Genomic DNA, 20,302 nt, shown 5'->3' with positions numbered 1-20,302 from the left:
TTACCTTTTAACATACTAAGAAAACTGTGGTTATTTGATGTGAGTTCCCTCTTCTCCCATTCTTCATTCCAAAATAACCTTGACATTACCTCACTAATTTTTCCCATCTGATGAAGAGGTAGTTTCTTTATGCTAAGGCCAATTGGTGTCCTTGATTCCATTCCCTCTCATGTTCACTAGCAGATTGCTCTCAATCATTCCCTTTTCTCTCTCAATCTCTACCTATTTTGGGAATGTGTGTGTTTGTGTTTGGACATGAATCTCTCCAGGTTCTTCTCCTGCTCCTCTGAGCAACTCTCAGATTTCCTTTGCTAGCTAATCATCTACATTACACTCCCTAAGTGTGAGTATTCTTCAAGGCTCTGTACTTGGCCCTTTTCTCTTCCTTCTCCACACTCCTTCTTAGTGATCTCATCAGCTTCCATGTGTTTAATTATGACTATACTCATCTGTATGTGAATATATACATACACACACATAGGTACATGTCTCTGCACATACATGTGTACATGTCTACATCAAGTCACATTTCCATCCCTAGTCTCTCCTAAGCTTTAATCCAACATCACTAATTATCCAATGAACATTTCAAAGTACATTTCTAGAAACAGCTTCAACTCAATTATGTACAAAAAGGACCTAAATTTATTCCCACCCTTCAAACTTCATTATTTTTGCTATCTTCTAGTCCCCATGTTCATATCTTTGGAATTATCCTTGACTTGTCACTTTTTCTCACTTTGTATATCCAATCAATTGTCAGATCTTGCTGTTCTTTCTTTCTTTCTATCTATCTATCTATCTATCTATCTATCTATCTATCTATCTATCTATCTATCTATCTATATCTTGCCATATAAAAACCCTTCTTTTTACCTACTCAGCCACCACTGAAGTTCAAGCCTCATGATTGCAATACTTCCCAAATTGTCCCCCTAGCTGAAGTTTTTCCATAACCTAGTCCATCATATAAACTGCTGCCAAAGTGCTTTTCCTTAAGTGTAGATCTGACTATGCCAATCGCCTAATAAAAAAAATCCCAGGGGTGCCTAGAAATAGCACTGTTTCTAGGATAAAATAGAAATTTGTTTAACTTTTAAGGCCTTTACCACCTAATTCCAGCTTATTTTTCCAGTTTCACTGTACACTATTCTACTTTCCAAATCTGTGATCCAGCCAAACTGGGTTTTTCCTTTGAGTCTCTCACTTCACATTCATATATTCATCTTCAGCTTCCATATCTTTGCACTGTTTACCACCCATGTATGGAATGCCTGTGGCTGAATCTGCCTCCCACTCTCCGACTCACAGAATCCTTCTCTTAAAGCTTCTACATGAAGCCTTTCTTAAACCCCACCTCTGCTTGCTAGTGCTTTGGCAGATATTAGAATTGATTCACCTTACATTTATTTTTTTGGATTCTTATATTTGTACTTGTTTCTCCTGTTAGAATGTAAACTTATTGTGAAAATGAATTGCTTAATTCTTTGCATTTCTCTTCTCGGTGTCCAGAGTGGTGGGTGACAATAAATGCTTATTGATTGATGCTTCCTATATCAGTGCTACATAATGTGACCTTCAAAAAATTTTTGAGGAAACACTCAGTTCCTGAAATTTTTTTTATTTTTTGGAATTCCACTTAGAATGAATTTGACAAAATAATAGAGAACAATCATTCCTAAGAAATGAGAAAACCAGAATGTATCATTCATAAATTTCTTATAAATTTATTTTCACCCAACAACTTGGCCTATTTCTTTATCTTGAAAAATTTCTTAAAAGGCCAAGATTTTAAAAGGCCTTCAGAATTATTAACAAAATTTACCTTCCCTTGATCCCTTATGCATATTCATACCTTTGTTAGGTCCTTGTAAAGCTCTGGATATAGCAGTGCCATTTCTGGTTTCACATCCTGATCCAATACTAAAGAGAATACTGGAAACATTGTATAGATAGTTGCATACCTTAAAAAGCAAAGATATAGGAAACATAAAATTTCATAATGCAGAACATTAAATTTCTATTACATGGTTACTGAAATCTACAATCATAGCATAAGACATAAGCATTGAGGCCTGTGGTGGTGAACCTATAGCACAGGTGCCAGAGAGGACACGCAGAGCTCTTTCTATGGGCACATGCACTGTCATGCCCCTCCCCCCTGAGTTAGTTACTAGAAAGGAAGAGAGATCTGGGTGGAGTTGTTCCCCTCCCCATCTCTCTACCCAGCAGCCCAATGGGAGTGCTTACTCCTTCCTCTGAGAGGAGCACCTGGGCTACTCCCCTCTCCTTCTTGCGTGCTTCTCCCTCCCCTCTCTGGGGTTAGGTGGTAGGGGGGTTGGAGAGGGCGCTCGGTCTCTGGGGGAGCGGGGCACAGCATGCAGTGTCTAAAAGGTTGGCCATCACTGATCTAGGCTATAACTGAGAATATTAATATATATTGAAAAAGTAAGTCTCAAAGCCCACATTATAATTCAGTCTGCCAATATTCATTAACATTGAATTCTTTTATCATGCCATTTTTAAATGTAGGAAATTTTGAAGACTAGTAAAACATTCTGATAGATCATTGAGCGGACAGAAACATCAACAACAATAATAGCAACAACATTTATATAGCATCCACTATATTCCAGGTACTGTGCTGAGTAAGCATTTTATAAATATTATCTCATTTGATCCTTACCCTGAAAAGGTGTTATTATTACCCCCATTTTATTATCCCCAGTCAAGGAAACTGAAGGAGAGAGAGAAGGAGAGGGGGAGAGAGAGAGGTGGGGGGGAGAGGGGAGGTGAGAGAAAGAGGGAAAGAAAGAGAGAGATGGAGGGGGAGAGGGTGTAAGAGAGTAATTTGCCTAGGGGCACACAGCAAGGGATTATGAAGCTGGATTTGAATTCAGATCTTCCTGACTCCGGGTCCAATGTTCTTTCCATTATATCGTCTAGCTGCTCCAGATCTAATTGTGATACTGCTCCCAAATCTGTGGAAGATGAGCATCTGAGGCCATTCAAGAATGAATGTACTACCTGTTCTTTACACAGATGTTCAGGGAGAGGATGTTCTATAGCCTCTTTTGGCCTACTAACTTCCCCCAGATTGACAAGGTAACAATAACAATCACAAAATTTTAGCAGATGCTTGGTCTAGGCCAGTGATGGGCAAACTATGGCCCTTGGGCCAGATGTGGCCCCCTGAAATGTTCTATCCTGGGACATTATTCCTAATCCGAAGAAGCAATGAATAGGCTACAATACAATGAAACTTTGAAAGAGTTGCCTTAGAAACAGCTGACAGATGAGCATTTCCTTTCCTTTGGCCCCCTCTTTAAAAAGTTTGCCCATCTCTGATCTAGGCCATACTTTAAAAAAAAATGCAGTTAGGTGAATTAGTCAAAATAATGTATATTGTAAAGTGGTCACATATATTTGAATTCTTACTATTGTATAAATGGAATTAGCTCAAGCCCATTCATAGTCAAACTCTACTTACCCTAGGCATAGAGATGATGTCATCCTCACCTCCCTTAGTGGGGAGGGGAGATGAGTTACCCACACGTGACAATAAGTAACAAATCAAGAACAAGGGCCTGCCCTTTGGGCAGTCCAAAATCAGTGTAGAGGCTGCTATTTGTCCACTTGAATTAGAGGTGGACCCACGGGAAGTGATGAGAGACACTATCTCTTCAAGTATGATGGTAACTTCCTGTAAGGGGGTTCCCGCTTTGAACTTGGCGCTGAAGGATCTCTGAGGAGACCTCAGGCCACTTCCATTCTGAATGGTCGCGTGGGTAAGTTAGGCTGACTTCCTTGGGCCTAGCTTGGCGTTTCCAAACTCTACCCTTAAGTAGGCTCTAGCCTATCTGATTGCTAGGCCTTGTGGCTTGTAGCCTCATTTATTTAGCCTTCTAACCTTCTCTCTCCATCCAGGCCTCTGCAGGCCTGGACTAGTCTCTCCCTCTCTCTATTTCCCTACCTTTTACCTTCCTAACTGTAAATAAACTACTTTAACCCTATCCTGACTTGGGTCTAATTTAATTACAGAATCAACCTGAATTGTTGATTCCTGGTGGCCAAAATTTAAATATATATCTATAAAATACCTAAAATCTCCCTCTTACACTATTCAAAGTTATAGTTATGTAAAGTATGAAATTGGGTCGAGTCCAATGGAAGTATGCAGTGACAATATGAATATATGCTGCTACTACATAAGATTAATTATCCACACTAATCTGAACCTAGCTAATGCCATTTTCTTTTTGTTTCTATGAACTATGTTATGCAAGATTATTAAAGTGGTCTAGTATACTCTTGTTTTTACCAAATCTTTTGGTTGCTTTCTATTTTTCTTTAGGTCACTGTAAGTTGCTTAATAATTATTCTAATACTTTCTACACACTAATAATAAATCTGCTGTCTCTATAGTTGTATTTTCTCCCTTTCCTTCATTATTTTATCTTTTCCCAACATTTAAAGACTTTTGTCCCCTTGCTTTAGTTTTCTGAATCTTATTCTTACACCATGCAATTTCTATGTTCTTGCAGACTGATGTTTTAAAGACCAATGTTAAAGATGATTTAAAGGTGGCTTTTAAAAGACAGTTGATGTGGCACCCACCCTCCATACTGGGGTAATATTGCCTTAGAAAATTAGGAGTGGTAAATTTACTTAAAGTAGATTTTAACCCTTCTGGGGTCACAAAGGTCCTTTAGAGAAGTATCATATAGATTATTTTTTAAACATTTATAAATGAGTTTAGTGTTATCCAAGAGAGTAGATTCCAACATTTAATCAATAACTTTGATCTTGATTCTTTTTTTTAACATTTAATATTTCTTTTTTAGAAGAGTTAACATGGTTACATGATTCATGCTCTTATTTCCCCCTCCCCACCCCCACCTCCCCCTAACCCATAGCTGATGCACATTTCCACTGGTTTTAACATGTGTTTCCGCTCCTGCAGTTCTTCCTCTGAATGTGAGTAGCGTTCTTTTCCATAAATCCCTCAGAATTGTCCTGGATCATTGCTGCCAGTACAGAAGTCCATTACATTCTATTTTACCAATAGTATATTGGTCTCTGTGTACAAGGTTCTTCTGGCTCTGCTCCTTTCACTCTGCATCAATTCCTGCAGGGCTTTCCAGTTCACATGGAATTCCTCCAGGTTATTATTCCTTTGAGCACAACAGTATTCCATCACCAGCATATACCACAATTTCTTCAGCCATTCCACAATAGAAGGACATACCCTCCTTTTCCAGTGCTTTGCCACCACAAAAAGCGTGGCTATAAATATTTTCGTACAAGTCTGTTTATCTATGATCTCTTTGGGGTACAAACCCAACAATGGTATGGCTGGATCAAAGGGCAGGCATTCTTTTATAGCCCTTTGAGCATAGTTCCAAATTGCCAGCCAGAATGGTTAGATCAGTTCACAACTCCACCAGCAATGCATTAATGTCCCAATTTTGCCACATCCCCTCCAGCATTCATTACTCTCCCCTTCTATTATTTTAGCCACTCTGCTAGGAGTGAGGTGGTACCTCAGAGTTGTTTTGATTTGCATTTCTCTAACTATTAGAGATTTAGAACACTTTCTCGTGTGCTTATTGATAGTTTTGATTTCTTTATCTGAAAATTGTCTATTCGTGTCCCTTGCCCATTTATCAATTGGGGAGTAGCTTGATTTCTTATACAATTGATTTAACTCCTTGTATATCTGAATTATTAGACCCCTGTCAGAGTTTTTTGTTATAAAGATTTTTTTCCCAATTTGTTGTTTCCCTTCTGATTTTGGTTGCATTGTTTTTGTTTGTACAAAAGCTTTTTAATTTAATGTAATCAAAATCATCTATTTTACATTTTGTAATTTTCTCTTACTCTTGCTTGGTTTTAAAAACTTTCCTTTCTCAGAGATCTGACAGGCATACTATTCTGTGTTCACTTAACTTATTTATAGTTTCCCTCTTTATATTCAAGTCATTCACCCATTCTGAATTTATCTTGTTGTAGGGTGTGAGATGTTGATCTAAACCTAATCTCTCCCATATTATTTTCCAAATTTCCCAGCAGTTTTTGTCAAATAGTGGATTTTTGTCCCAAAAAGTTGGGCTCTTTGGGTTTATCATAGACTGTCTTGCTGACGTCACTTACCCCAAGTCTATTCCACTGATCCTCCCTTCTGTCTCTTAGCCAGTACCATACTGTTTTGATGATTGATTCTTAAATTAAGGAGTAATCATTTCTTCTTGTTTGTTTTTAATTTAAGTTCATCTTGAAAATGCAAAAGGGGGCTGGGAATGATTACATTGTATTGAGGTCCTCAGAAGAAAAGCATTACAGAAACTCAAGGTATAATTAGTACTATTATGCAAAATCAGTGCTATTTTAAAAAAATCTGTAATGTAATAATTAATACAGAGTTTTAAACAATGGCAAAACATAGAAAAGAGTTGAAATAGCAGAAAAACCTGTTCCTTTTTGTAACTTAAAAAGATTTACCCCACCTTGGATTTAAAGTACTATTTGGAGTATTTTTGTATTTGAATATTAAATATTAAAGTTTTAATATTATCAAATATTAAAGTATTTGAAGTATTTCTGAAGGCAAAAGGGTAGTACTAAAAGGATAACCAAAAATGTGGAGAAGGAAATGGCAAACCACTCCAGTATCTCTGCCAAGGAAATTCCAAATGGGATCAGAAAGAATCAGACCTGACTGAAGCAAATGAACAACAATAATAGAAGAAATAAACAGGAGTCTAATAGCAACTTGAAGAAGTTAATCAGGGTACTGAGGTTCCTAGGATAATATTGAGTAGATAAAAAAATCAATTAAAGGCCAGATTTTATAAAATAAGTAAAGATAGGGATTATCATCAATGAGAGAGAGACAGAGAGAGAGACAGAGAGAGAGAGAGAGAGAGAGACAGAGAGAGAGAGAGAGAAGGGGAGGGAGGGAGAGGGAGAAAAAGAGATAGAGACAGAGATATTGTTTCAAGTATTTCTTCATGAGGGTCATAGAGTAAAAGAACTAAATATTCACCATTCACCTGATATGGAGTGTTCATGTCCATTTATAAGCAACTTAAAAATATGCTTGCAGCAGGGATGCAGGTAAGCCCCTCCGCTCTCATATATCTTACATACACAAAAGAGATGTGCTTCCACACACATCCAGACACAGAAGGAAGCATAGAAAACAAAAAGAGGCTGAGAGAGAATGCCAAGGTACATAGAGCATTTGGAGAAAGACCTGTTCATTCATGAGGATATTACAAGGAACCTTAGGTACTGAGAAGCCAGTTCAGGTGGAATCACTGAAATGGTCACAGACCCATTAGTCTGTGGATCTGTCTCTTATTGGTACTATAGAGATTAGCAGAGAGGGAACTGGTTTAGAACTATCCCTCTACTAGCTAAAAACCCAGTTCCCCTGACTTCTGGAATATCATATTCCAAGCCTTCTGGTCCTTCAATATAGAAGCTGCCAGATCCTGTGTAATCCTGACTGGGGCTCCATAATATCTGAATTGTTTCTTTATGGCTGATTGCAGTTTTTTCTCCTTGGCCTGGGAGCTCTTGAATTTGGTTAACGTTCCTGGGAGTTGTCATTTGGGGTATGTATGTACCCACCCTTACCTTCTGTCTCAGAATCAATACATGGTGTTGGTTCCAAGGCAGAAGAGTGGTAAGGGATAGGCAAAGGGGGCTAAGTGACTTGGCCAGGGTCACCCAACTAGGAAGTGTCTGAAGCCAGATTTGAACCTAGGACCTCCCATCTCTGGGCCTGGCTCTCAATCCACTGAGGCCACCTAGCTGCCCCATCATTTGAGGATTTATTGCAGGAGGTGATCTCTAGATTCTTTCAATTTCTATTTTACCCTCTAGATCAAGAATATCAGGACAGCCTTTTTGAAAAATTTCTTGTAATATGATGTCTAGGCTTTTTGGTCATGACTTTCAGGTAGTGTAATAATTTTAAGATTATCTCTCCTAGATTTATTTTCCAGGTTAGTTTTGTTTTTTCCAATATTTCATATTTTCTTCTAATGTTTCATTCTTTTGTTTTTGTTTTGTTTCTTGATGTCTCATGAAGTCATTAGTTTCTATCTAATTCTAATTTTTAAGAAATGAATTTCTACCATGACCTTTTGATCCTCCTTTTCCATTTGGTTCATTCAACTTTTCATGGAACTCCTTTCTTCATTAGATATTTGTGCCTCTTTTTCCAGTTGACCAATTTTGCTTTTTAAGCTGTTATTTTCTTTTTACATTACTTTCGCACACACCCCCCTCCATTTTTCTTAGACCTGCCTTATTTAATTTTTTTAATTCCTTTTTGAGTTCAAGAGTTTGAGACCAATTTTCATTTTTCTTTGAAGTTTTGCATGTAGTTACTTGGATCTTACCTTTTCCCAGCGTTTTTTTTCACCTATGGACTGGCAATTCTGAAAGCTGATGGTTCTGTCTCCTCTGCTTCTGACTTGCAGGGCTCAGCACTGATTTTGCCTTGGGGCTAGGTGTTCACCATGGTGCAGGGTTGAAAGGGCCAAGTACTATGGATTTCCAGGTCTCACTGTGGGGTGGTCCTAGGTATAAGGTCCCAGAATCCCAAAGTTGGCCTATGCCTAGTCATAGAAGCTGGTGCAGTGGAGGTGGGGTGGGGTGGTGGTGGTTGAGGTTGGCCAGCCCTCCCTTTGTGTGCAATTCTGCTTCCGGTTCCTCCCTTCATGAAAATCAACTTTCTCTGCCTACCTTTCAAGTTATGTTAAGTATGAGAGCCCCTTTATTCCATCTTGTTGTTCTTTTCTGACTTCTGTTGTTTTGAGGCACTTTTTAAAGAGTGGTTTGGAAGAATTGTCAGTGGTCTCCACTTTCGCTATTACTAAGTTGCCATCTTCCCATCCCTCTAATAGTAATGTGAATTATGTGGGCTGTATATGTCATAAGGGAAGACAAAATTCACCAGAAGGGATTCTTGATGAAAAGAGAAAAATGGTTCTTTATTTTTTCTTGGAGGGACAATGGTGGTGTAAGGGGAATTAAAAGCTGTCCTCTAGACAGTGTATTCTTGGCTAGAATATTCACACGGTAGATAAGGACCCTTTTTTGGCTGAATAAAATAAAGCAGATTACATTTTTACAATTTCCGTCAGCAAAGGGTCCAGGGCAGAGATTTTATAAGAGACTTGAGTTAGACATTGAGTCAAAAGTATCTTGTGAGAAACAATCCAAACTGAAAATGGGTCGACAGTGCCAGGGTCAAAGCTGAAATGTGGGTTACATACCAATATGGTTTCAACAAGTTGCAAAAATGGGTTATATGAAATAACCCTAATAGAACTAGGTCAAGGTATATTTACTTAAGTTGATGGGTTAAAAGTACTAAGTAAGAATGGGGAAAGAGAAAAGGCATAGCAGTCAAGTAGATTTTAAAGTGTGGGAGGATTTATTTGATTTTAGTTTTATTAGTGCTTGATTTAAAGCATTTAAAAATAATACTGATCCTAAAAATTAATGTAAATTTGAATGGAGGGGCCTGAATTCAAAGAGTAATCTTGGATTAGGGCCATGGTTTACAACAAAGGAAGACCGTAACAAATTTCCACTGAATTTCCACATGATATGAAGTTCATCATAAAACAAGATACAAAACTGGATATTTTGTCCATCAAACAAAAGTTAACAGTGTGAAATAGCAGTTGAAAAAGTTAACGAGATATTGGGATACATAAAGAGAAAGAAGGACTTCTAGGAATAAGCTCCCTGACAACAGAGAATTGTTCTGTTTTCATTTTCTTTTAGCTTTGTATCTTAAGTACCCAGCATGAAGCCTAGTACATAGTATGAACTTAATATATGCTTGTTGTCTGATTAACTGATTGAAGGAGGTAATAGTTTCACAATATTCTGTCTTGGGGGGGGGGGTAGTGGGGTGGCTCAGTGGATTGAGAGTCAGGCCTAGAGATGGGAGGTCCTAGGTTCAAATCTGACCTCAGACACTTCCTAGCTGTGTGACCCTGGGCAAGTTACTTGACCCCCATTGCCTAACCCTTACCACTCTTCTGCCTTGGAGCCAATACACAGTATTGATTCCAAGATGGAAGGTAAGGGTTAAAAAACATATTCTGTCTTGGCCACATCACATAGGGAATAGTGTTCCATTCTGAATGAATCTCCTATCTCCCTTTACCCTCACTCTTTTAGCAGCTGACCTTGACTCTTAAAAATCTTGAGGAAAAATTTAAGCTTCTTTTTTTTTTTTGTCAAATCATTTAATCTTAAAATCTCTTGATTTTAAGGTCCTATTCTCTACTCAATCGCCAGTATTATAAGGGGGGAGGGCTTCATGATGAGTTTACATATATACCCTATACTAAATCTTTATATCTTCTCTGAATAATTTTATTATCATATTAATAATGTGACAAAGCATTAAAAGAAAAATTACCTTTGATTGTATTATCATTATTATTACATTGGTATGGCCTAACCATAAGTACTAAATATTCCTCCAGTTCAGTAAAACAATTTTTTATAATTTTAAGAAATATTTTGTTATTGAATCTTTATATGTACTTTGTGTGCTTTTGCAGTTTGATTCCTAGATATTTTATGTATTTTGTAATTAAATTATATGGAATGGGATTTCTTTATCTCCTGAATTCTTCTATTATGATAAAGAAATGAAGTTGATTTTTGAGGATTATTTTATAGACTGCAGCTTTGTTGAAACTATTATCTCATTAAGTGTCTGATGATTTTCCTAGGATTTTCTAAGTAAGCCATCATCATCAAGTAAGGATAGTTTTATCTTTTCCTTACATATTATGTCTTTAATTTCCTCATCTTGTCCTATGGCTAGAAATGCTGGCATTTTCAGAACTATACCAAAAAAGAATGGGGAAAGTATTCTTTTTAAAAATTTCTTATTTCCAAAAAAAACATCTAGTATATCTCCACTGCAGGTGATGTTTACTTTTGGTTGGTTTTCTTTCTTTGTTTCTCTCTCTTTCTTGTTCTTTCTGTGATAATGAGATTAAATCTACTCTGCCCATCTTTAGATTTAATCACCAAAGGTGAAAAAAAACATCTCCAAGTAACTCACAGGTTGGGAGGTCTGTAATCCAGGTATGCTAGAGTGAGTGACAAATCAAAATTTACTGACTGCCTCTGGCAGTCTTAAGAAAAGCGTCTGCTGTGACTGGACATGCAAACTAAGAGGAGGGCACAGGAAGTGACATAAAAGTGTCTTTAAGAAGACAGTTGAGTGAGCTTGGGGCTCTCTTCTGGATCTTGCTTGGACATGGAAGAGCTCTGGATCTGGGACCCTGAGACCTTGGTGAGGCTGTTCTTAAATCTCTCTTAGAACTACACATGGTGAGTGAAGAAGGCTGACTCCCTTAACCTCCCAGGAGGTACTAGCCTCCGGGAGGCTCCCTTGAGGCTAAAACCCTTGTTGATTGACTTTTAGGCTCTGGCTGGGCCTCTGGAGCCCTCTTGGAGTAAAGCCCAGACTTAAATACAAATCTCTTATTCTACCCTCTTCTCATCTCTCTACTTCCACTCTCTCCTATATTTTGTAAATAAATTTCCATAAATATCATTTTGACAAGGTTATTCTCTATTGGGAATTGGGAATTGATAATTAGTCAATTCCCTGGTGACCTAACCTTTTAATATATCCAACCAAAAACCCCCTTTTCTGTTCTCTCCCTTCCCTCTTCCCAAACTCCTCCTGGAGCTGTCAAATAATTCCACTGGGTTTTACACGTATCATTGCACAAAACCTATTTCCATATTATTCATATTTATAATAGAGTAATCTTTTAAGATTAAACTCCCAATCATATTCCCATTTAACCAAGTGATAAATCATGTTTTTCTTCTGCATTTCTGCTCCCATGGTTCTTTCTCTGAATGTGGATAGTGTTCTTTCTCATAAGTCTTTCAGGATTGTACTGGGTCATTGCATTGTATTAGTAGCAAAGTCTATTACATTTGATCATGCCACAATGTTTCAGTTACTGAGTTTAATGTTCTCCTGGTTCTGCTCATTTCACTCTGCATCAGTTCATGGAGGTCTTTCCATTTCTTATAGAAATTCATCGATTCATCACTCCTTATAGCACAATAGTATTTGATCAACATCATATACTACAATGTGTTTAGTCATTCTCTAATCGATGGACATCCCTTCATTTTCTAATTCTTTGTGATCACAAAAAATGCAGCTGTAAATATTTTTGTATAAACATTTTTTATTATTATCTCTTTGGGGTACAAACTGTTACAATAAAAAATGATAAAGACTGATATATATATGTATATACACACACACATATATATATATATATATAACCGTGCCTATCTTTTATATTTACCACCGGAGCCCATCTCTCTCCCGCTCGCCAGCCACTCCTCAGGAAGATCAAGAGGAGTTTTTTAGGCCCTTCCTCTGAATTTAAACTGCCCCCTGCGTGGGGACCTTTGACGTCCCTGTGCCTAAGACCCATTGGAATCATGGGTAATGTAGTCTCAAAGCCCCCACGTGTCCATACAGAGTCTGCTAGACACTTCCAAATAGCACTTCCCGGAATTTAAAATAAACATGTCCCCCTGAGGTCTGGCAAAAAAAAGGTTAGCCCTTTTTCTTCGCTAGATCTGTAAAAATAGACAACTTCTAAATTTCAGGGATTTGGGGGAATAAAAGAAATGGATAAACAAATGGATAAACTAGCCACATTGACAAAAAACCAATTTGGGGGCAGTCCCCTATTGGTATAACAGTGTACATTTAGAACAATACATTCAACTTAATTTCAACTCTCCATAGTCCAATCAACTGCACCCCAAAGTTCAATTTTGATCTTCATGGTCCAGTGAAGAGTGTTTAGGCATCTTTTGGTGCCTTCATCAAACAGGTCTGTCGTCTAGATTCTGGGGAGATGGCAAAATCCTTATCCTGAAATTATTCTCAAAGGAATTTAAACTTAACATTATAGATTATAAAACATACATTTCCCCCTGAAATTACTCCTAAAAGAGTTAAATATACATATATTTTTACATTATCGAATTTTAAAAACTTAATACACATCCCCCTAAGGAAAATTCTAAACACACCTTTTTTCTTTAAAAAGGGTACTTCAGGTCAGCTATGGATGCATGGCTGAGTCACGGGGGTTGTATGAAATCAATTGGCAAAAGAAATAATAAAAAAATAAAAAGAATAAAATTCAAAAAAAGGAGAAAAAATTAACTTGTGAATGAAATGTAAATGTGCAAAAAAATGTAGGGAAAATAAATTCAAAAGTGATTTAAGCAGTCTGCTATTACCCATCCAGGGCCAGGATTTAAGGGAAACATCTCTCTCTGATCTGATTTGCCATCAGCTTTTCAGGGAATGAGCCAATAAATAACCAATTTTAGGTGCTTTACTAGGAATCTAAGTTGAGGGGAACCATGTCCTCTAAAGTTTTAGAAAAGACTCAGACTCCAGGATTCAAACTCCAATTTCAAGCTCTAAAATATTGGCATATAACTCCTGCAATCCATGCAGATTCTCAGTCAGGTCTCTGACCATGTGGCTCAGCACTCCTCCAGGAATCAGACAGAGAGGCATTAAATCACAGTCCCATAGGCTCAGGTATTTGTATTAAGCTTATATCACTGTAAAATAAATTAAAAAAAATGATAAATAATGATTATATATGTACTTCCAGTACAAGAAGAGAAAAAGGAAAAATCAATTGCTCTAATAAAAAAAAGAATGTTTTAAAAATCAAATATATATATATATATATCTTAGAACTAGAAGGGTTTTGTTACCCCAAAATGAGATTTTCTGTAAGAGAAAATGGATCTTACAAATAGCAGATTCACAATGCACATTCAAATAGAGTACCATAATTTCCAATAACACATTTTAAAACAATAAACAATGATGTTTAATATCAGATTTTTGTATGGAAGCAGTAACAGAATTTGCTGAGAAACTCTTAGCCAAGGTTTACAAGTTGTAACAGTATATGATTTTTGAACATCATTGTTTATTGGTTTAAAATGTGTTATTAGAAATTATGGTACTCTATTTTAATGTGCATTGTGAATCTGCTATTTTGTAAAGCCCATTTTCAATCTCATTTTTGAGTAGCAAAACCTTTCACTAGTTCTAACCTATATATACATATATTTGATTTTTAAAACCTTTTTTTTTTAATTAGAGCAATTGATTTTTCCTTTTTCTCATCTTGTCCTGGAAGTACATATATAATCATTATTTATCTTTTTTTTATTTTTTTATTTTTACAGTGATATAAGCTTAATGCAAATACCTGAAGAGACTATGGGACTGTGATTTAATGCCTCTCTGTCTGATTCCAGGAGAAGTGCCGAGCCACAAGACCATGGAGACTGACTGAGAATCTGCCCAGGCAGAAGGCCATACAGGTCATGAATTGCAGGAGTTCTATGCCAATACTTGAAGGGCTTGAAACTGGAGTTTGAGTTTTGGAGTCAACTTTTCTAATGCTTAGAGGCTCAGTCCCCCTCAACTTAAATTCCTAGTGAAGCACCTAAGATTGTCTATCATTTTATGGCTCATTTCCCTGAGAAGGTGCAGGAAAAAATCAGATCAAAGAAAGGCATTTCCCTTATTTCTCTACATATATAGAGAAAATGGTAATTTTTCTGTAGTCCTGGCCCTGAATGGATACTTGCAAACTGCTTAAATCACTTTAAGTAGGCCTCGATTCAAAGGCCTGTTATAAGCTTATTTTCCTTACTTTTTTTGCACATTTTACATTTCATTCACAATTTTTCTCCTTTTTTTTTTGAATTTTATTCCTTTTATTTATTTATTTTATTATTTCTTTTGCCAATTGATTTCATGCACCCCTGTCACTTACTCAGCCATGCATCTTTGGCTGAACTTTACAGGGGAGTAATGTGTTATTTAAAATTTTCCTCAGGGGTGTGTGTATTAAGTTTTTATAACCATAATGTCTGAATTATAATCTATATTGCAAGTCAATTTTTACTCCTTTAGGAGTAATCTCAGGGGGGTAATGTATAATTCTCAGAAGAAAATGTATGTTTTGTAATCTATAATGTAAAGTTTAAATTCTTTGAGAATAATTTCAGGATAAGGATTGTACCATCCCCCCAGAATCCAGACGACTGAACCTGTTTGGTGGAGGCACTAAAAGATGCCTGAAGAGCCTTCACTGGATCATGAAGACCCAAATTTGAACTTTGGGGCACAGTTGATCTGAACTATGGGGGTTGAACGAATTGAATGCATTTATTTTGAATGGACACTCTTATGCCAGCGGGGGACTGCCCCAAAATTGGCTTTTTGTCAACACGGCTAGCTTTTGTCCTCTTTTCTTTTGGTTTAAGATCCACTGAAAAAGACCAGTCTTTTTCAACGGATCTCAGGGGGGTAATGTGTTATTTAAAATCACTTGAGATACTTGGAACTACATTTCCCGTGATTCCCAATGGGTTTCCTGTTTTGAATTACATATTCAAGGTGAGGGACTGTTTTAAATAGGGGGAAGTGACTTTGAACTTCCTCTCTTAGCTACTGGGCGCGGGAAGATACGAAAGGTAAAAATGGCTGAGGCAATGTGAATTCTTACAGGCGCGTGGTCTAATGATTTTATCCCTATCAGCATGGCCTTAATTAAACTACTAATTCTCTTATTATATCAGTCTTTATCATTTTTAATCATAACATTGATGGCACATAACAGAAGGGAACACAAGAGCCATTAATAGTGCTAAGAAAGCACGAAGTCATGGAGACCAACTGACCAATCCAATGGGATTGACGAGAACATCAGCACAGTGCCAAGGAGCACAAGGTCAAAGACACCATACAAATACAGGTGGGATTGAAGTACTCCCACGCCAACACTAAGGACTTGAACTCTGTAAGAATCGAAGTTGCGACGCTTAACATATGTTAAGCTCTTCGAACTACACTGCCAGTCAGGTACTGCAGGTTGGCTATCATCTGGCTCACCCATATATACCTGAGAATGAAGGGATGACAGAAACTTCCCTTGCATATAAATCTGGTCCTTTTTTTCCCTTTCTTATAGAATGGCAACTTCCTGTAGTCTTAGCTGCAAATGGGTAAGTGTAGTATTACTGCATTGTGTCCTACAGAATAGTAGGATGGAAATTATATAAATTGGACCCTAATACAAGGGCCTGTTATAAATTTATTTTGTTTCTTCAAAAATTTTATATACATAGCTTTTGATATTTTGATTTTAATGTTTTCTTTTTCCAAAGTTTCAAGTTTCTCCTATTTGATTTTACATATACTTTTTTTTTCTTTTGAATTTACTCTTACAACCCCATGGTTCAACCATATATCTTGAGCTGATCTGGGTATTTCTAAATACCCATGTCAGGGGGGATTGTGTTTTTATAAAATCCAAGATTTATTGTATTTTTATTATATCCAAGATTTAATTTTTTATTTTGTTTGAGAAAAATTCTCAGGGAAAGAAACTTGCTGATTCCTTAAATCCAGAGAATGAACTGTTTGCAGAGAGATGCCTGAAGAATCTACATTTAATCAAGAGATCCAGAATGAACTTTGGGTTGCAAATGATTGAACTGATGGGGTTTGTTGCATCAAGCGATCCAGAATGAACTTTGGGTACAACTGATTGGACTGATGGGTTTTGAACAGCTACTTTAATTGTACATGTTATACCAATAGGGGACTGCCCCCAATTGGTTTCTTGTTAATGTGCTTAGCAAACATTGGTTTTGCTTTCTCTCTTTTCCAAAACCTAGTAGTGGTATAGCTGGATCAAAGGGCATGGAGTCTTTTAAAGCCATTGGGCATAATTCCAAATTGCCTTCCAGAATGGTTGGATCAATTCACAACTATATCAGCAGTGTATTAGTCCCAATTTTGCCACATCCCTTCCAATATATGTTATTTTCCTTTAATGTCATATTGGCCAATCTGCTAGGTGTGCAGTGGTACTTCAGAGTTATTTTGATTTGCATTTCTTTAATCAGGAGGGATTTAGAACACTTTTTCATGTGATTATTGATAATTTTGAGTTCTTGGTCTGAAAACTGCCTATTCATATCCCTTGACCATTGGTCAATAGATGAATGGCTTGATTTTTTTTGGAAATTTGACTTAGGTCCTTATATATTTGAGAAACGACTTCTGTTGGAGAATTTTGCTACAGATTTTTTTCCCCAGTTTGTTGCTTCTGTTCTAATTTTGGTTGCACTGGTTTTGTTTGTACAAAATCTTTTAAATTTAATATCAAAATTATTCATTTTACACCTTATAGTGTTCTCTATATCTTACTTGGTCTTAAATTCCTTCCTTTCTCATAGATCTGACATGTATATTATTCTATGTTCATGGAATTTATTTTTGATTTCAATCTTTATATTTGTCATTTACATTTGTCATTTACCCATTTTGAATTTATCTTATTATAGGGTGTGAGATGTTGATCTAAACCTAATTTTTCCCATACAGTTTTCAAATTTTTCCTAGCAGTTTTTGTCAAATTGTGAGTTCTCCTAAAAGGTGGGATCTTTGGGTTTATCAAATACTAGCTTGCTGAGGTCATTTGTCTTTAGTCTATTCCATTCCATTCCATTCCCCTTCTATCTCTTAGCCAGTAGCATATTGTTTTGATGATTACCGCTTTATAGTATAGTTTAAGAGCTGGTGTTGCTAGGCCCCCATCCTTCAAATTTTTTCCCCAATATTTCTGATAATATTAAGAAAAGGTCCTTCTTTGTCTGACTTTTGCATCTCTGGTATAAATCTTACTTGATCCTGATGAATGATTTCTTGGATGAATTTTTGTATTCTGATAACATTTTATTTAAAATTTTTGGATCAATGTTCACTAATCGTATTAGTCTATTGTTTTCTTTTTTTTGTTTTATCATTCCCTTGTTTAGGTAGTAAGAGTACATTTGTCTCATAAAAGAAAATGGCAGAATGCTTTCTCAAATTTTGATTATAATTTGTATAGTATTGGTACTAGTTGCTTTTTAAAAAAAATTTTTTTTAAACCCTTGTACTTTGGTGTATTGTCTCATAGGTGGAAGATTGGTAAGGGTGGGCAATGGGGGTCAAGTGACTTGCCCAGGGTCACACAGCTGGGAAGTGGCTGAGGCCGGGTTTGAACCTAGGACCTCCTGTCTCTAGGCCTGACTCTCACTCCATTGAGCTACCCAGCTGCCCTGTACTAGTTGCTTTTTGATGGAATTCAGTTAAGCCACCAGGGTCAGTTTTTTTTTTTCCTTTATAACTAGTTCAATTTCCTTTTTTAAGACTGAATTGTTTAAGATATCTATTTGGATTCCTATTAGTTTGGCTTTTTATATTTTTGAAGGCATTCTATTTCTTTTGAATTCTCGGATTTGATAATATAATTAAAAAGCCAATCAAAGAGCCTCCTGAGGAACCTCCACCAATGGAGACAGAGGAAGAAGAACCCAAAGTAGAGCCCATAAAAGAGAACAAGGAGGAACCCAAAGAAGAGATGACAGAAGAAGAAAAAGGCTGCCCAGAAAGTAAAGTCAGAAGCAACTATATGCATTCCTGGCAGTCCAGGGTGTGTTGTTTGGACTGATAAGCAAGTTTTCTTTTATAATCCCACAATTTGTCTCTCTACAGGGATAGACCTGATGATCTGATTGGAAAAGCTGATGTTGACAAAATTATTCAGGGACCTCCTTAAAAGAAAGGAATGGAAGAAGGAAAGAACTAAGACACCAGCTTCCAATTATGTCGTCAATCCAAAAATGGCAGTTTTCTCAGCGCAATTAAAGAAGAGCAAGAATCAATAGAAGAAACAAATGAAGATGAACCAATTAAAGTTAAAAAGTGGAAGAAATATGATAACAAAGACACTGATTTGGAGAAAGGCTGCCATGGAACCTGAAATTAAAGTTGCCTGAGAAAGGACCATTGTTCATCTGGAGGCCTGAATGAAGCAGTTCAAGGACATGCTTCTAGAGAGAGGGGTTTCTGCCTTTTCAGCATGGGAAAAGGAACTGCACAAGATAGTTTTTGATCCATGTTATTTACTTTTTAATCCTAAAGAGAGGAAACAGGTTTTTGACCAATATGTGAAGACTCAAGCAGAAGAATAAAAGGAAAAGAAAAACAAAATTATGCAAGCAAAGGAAGATTTTAAGAAAATGATAAAGAAGCAAAGTTTAAATAAAAAAAGATAGATTCTGATTATTCTTTTTATTTCTTCCAGATTTGTTGCAATTTCATCGTTTGCTATTTTGTTGATATGATGTTCTGTCCTCTTCTTAATTGGCTAAAGGTTAAACAAATTTATAAATCTTTTCAAAGAGTTAGCTTTTAGTTTTATGTATGTTTCTATGGTTTTTCTTTGTGGTTTTTAATTTACCCATTTCTTTTATAATTTTAAAATATTCATCTATGTACTTATTATAGGCTCAATTATTACTTTGCTTTCTAATTTTTAAAATGAACATTCAGTTCATTAATCCTTTCTTTTTCTATTTTGCAAATAGGATTACCCTCACTCCTCCTTCCCCCTCCCCCACCCACCACCTTAGAGACATTCCAGAAAGTTTAGTATGTTAATTTACCACGATCACTTTCCTTTATGTAATTATTATTTCTATGATTTATTTTCTGATCCTCTCATTACTAAGAGTTTCAATTTTAAGTCTACATTTGGGTCTGTTTATCCTTTGAGCTGATTATAATTTTTCTTATATTATGGACCACAGGAAGTCTTATTCTTTTTTTAAAGTACTTATTTTACTATTTCTGTTGTTTTTACACTTGTTAGCAATATCTCTGGGTCTTAAAACACAGTCAGTTTTTGGTAAAGGTTCCACATAGTGCTGAGAAATATACATTCACTTAAATAGTCTCATTTAGAAAACATCATAGTTCTATATTTCTTTTATGACTCTGGCTTCTCTAGTAATCTGCTATTCTTTAATTTTTAAAAATCTGTTAGACTTCTCCAAAATTGAATAATCTGTTTCTGTCTTGTAATCTGATTAATGCTTCCTTTGTAAATTTAGATATTTGGAGCATATAAGTTTAATAATTATGGTTAGTTTTTTAAGGTTCCTTTCATAATTGCATAGTTTTCTTGTTTATCTCTTTTTAGGTTTTGAATATTCGTCTTTGCTTTGTCTGAATGCACAATTATAATTCCTATTTTTTGAGATTCATTTCAGTCAAGTGTAAAAAATTTTTCCAGCCCCTCATTTTTTGGTGTGTCTTTTTTTTTTT

General features: G+C 36.3%; 1 protein-coding gene across 1 annotated transcript in view; it reads right to left on the bottom strand.

Moving 5' to 3' along the window:
- Positions 1-20,302, bottom strand: part of ATP9B (ATPase phospholipid transporting 9B (putative)) — a 506,373-nt gene that overhangs the window by 24,816 nt on the left and 461,255 nt on the right. Inside the window, exon 26 of the mRNA XM_044683481.1 lies at positions 1,856-1,964. Within this exon, the coding sequence (XP_044539416.1) occupies positions 1,856-1,964 (109 nt within the window). The remainder of the gene's footprint in view (positions 1-1,855; positions 1,965-20,302) is intronic.

This window comes from Gracilinanus agilis, chromosome 1 (assembly GCF_016433145.1).
Source record: "Gracilinanus agilis isolate LMUSP501 chromosome 1, AgileGrace, whole genome shotgun sequence".
Lineage (NCBI taxonomy): Eukaryota > Metazoa > Chordata > Mammalia > Didelphimorphia > Didelphidae > Gracilinanus > Gracilinanus agilis.
Note: the sequence above shows the minus strand (reverse complement) of the source record. Positions and strands in the feature narration are given on the sequence as shown.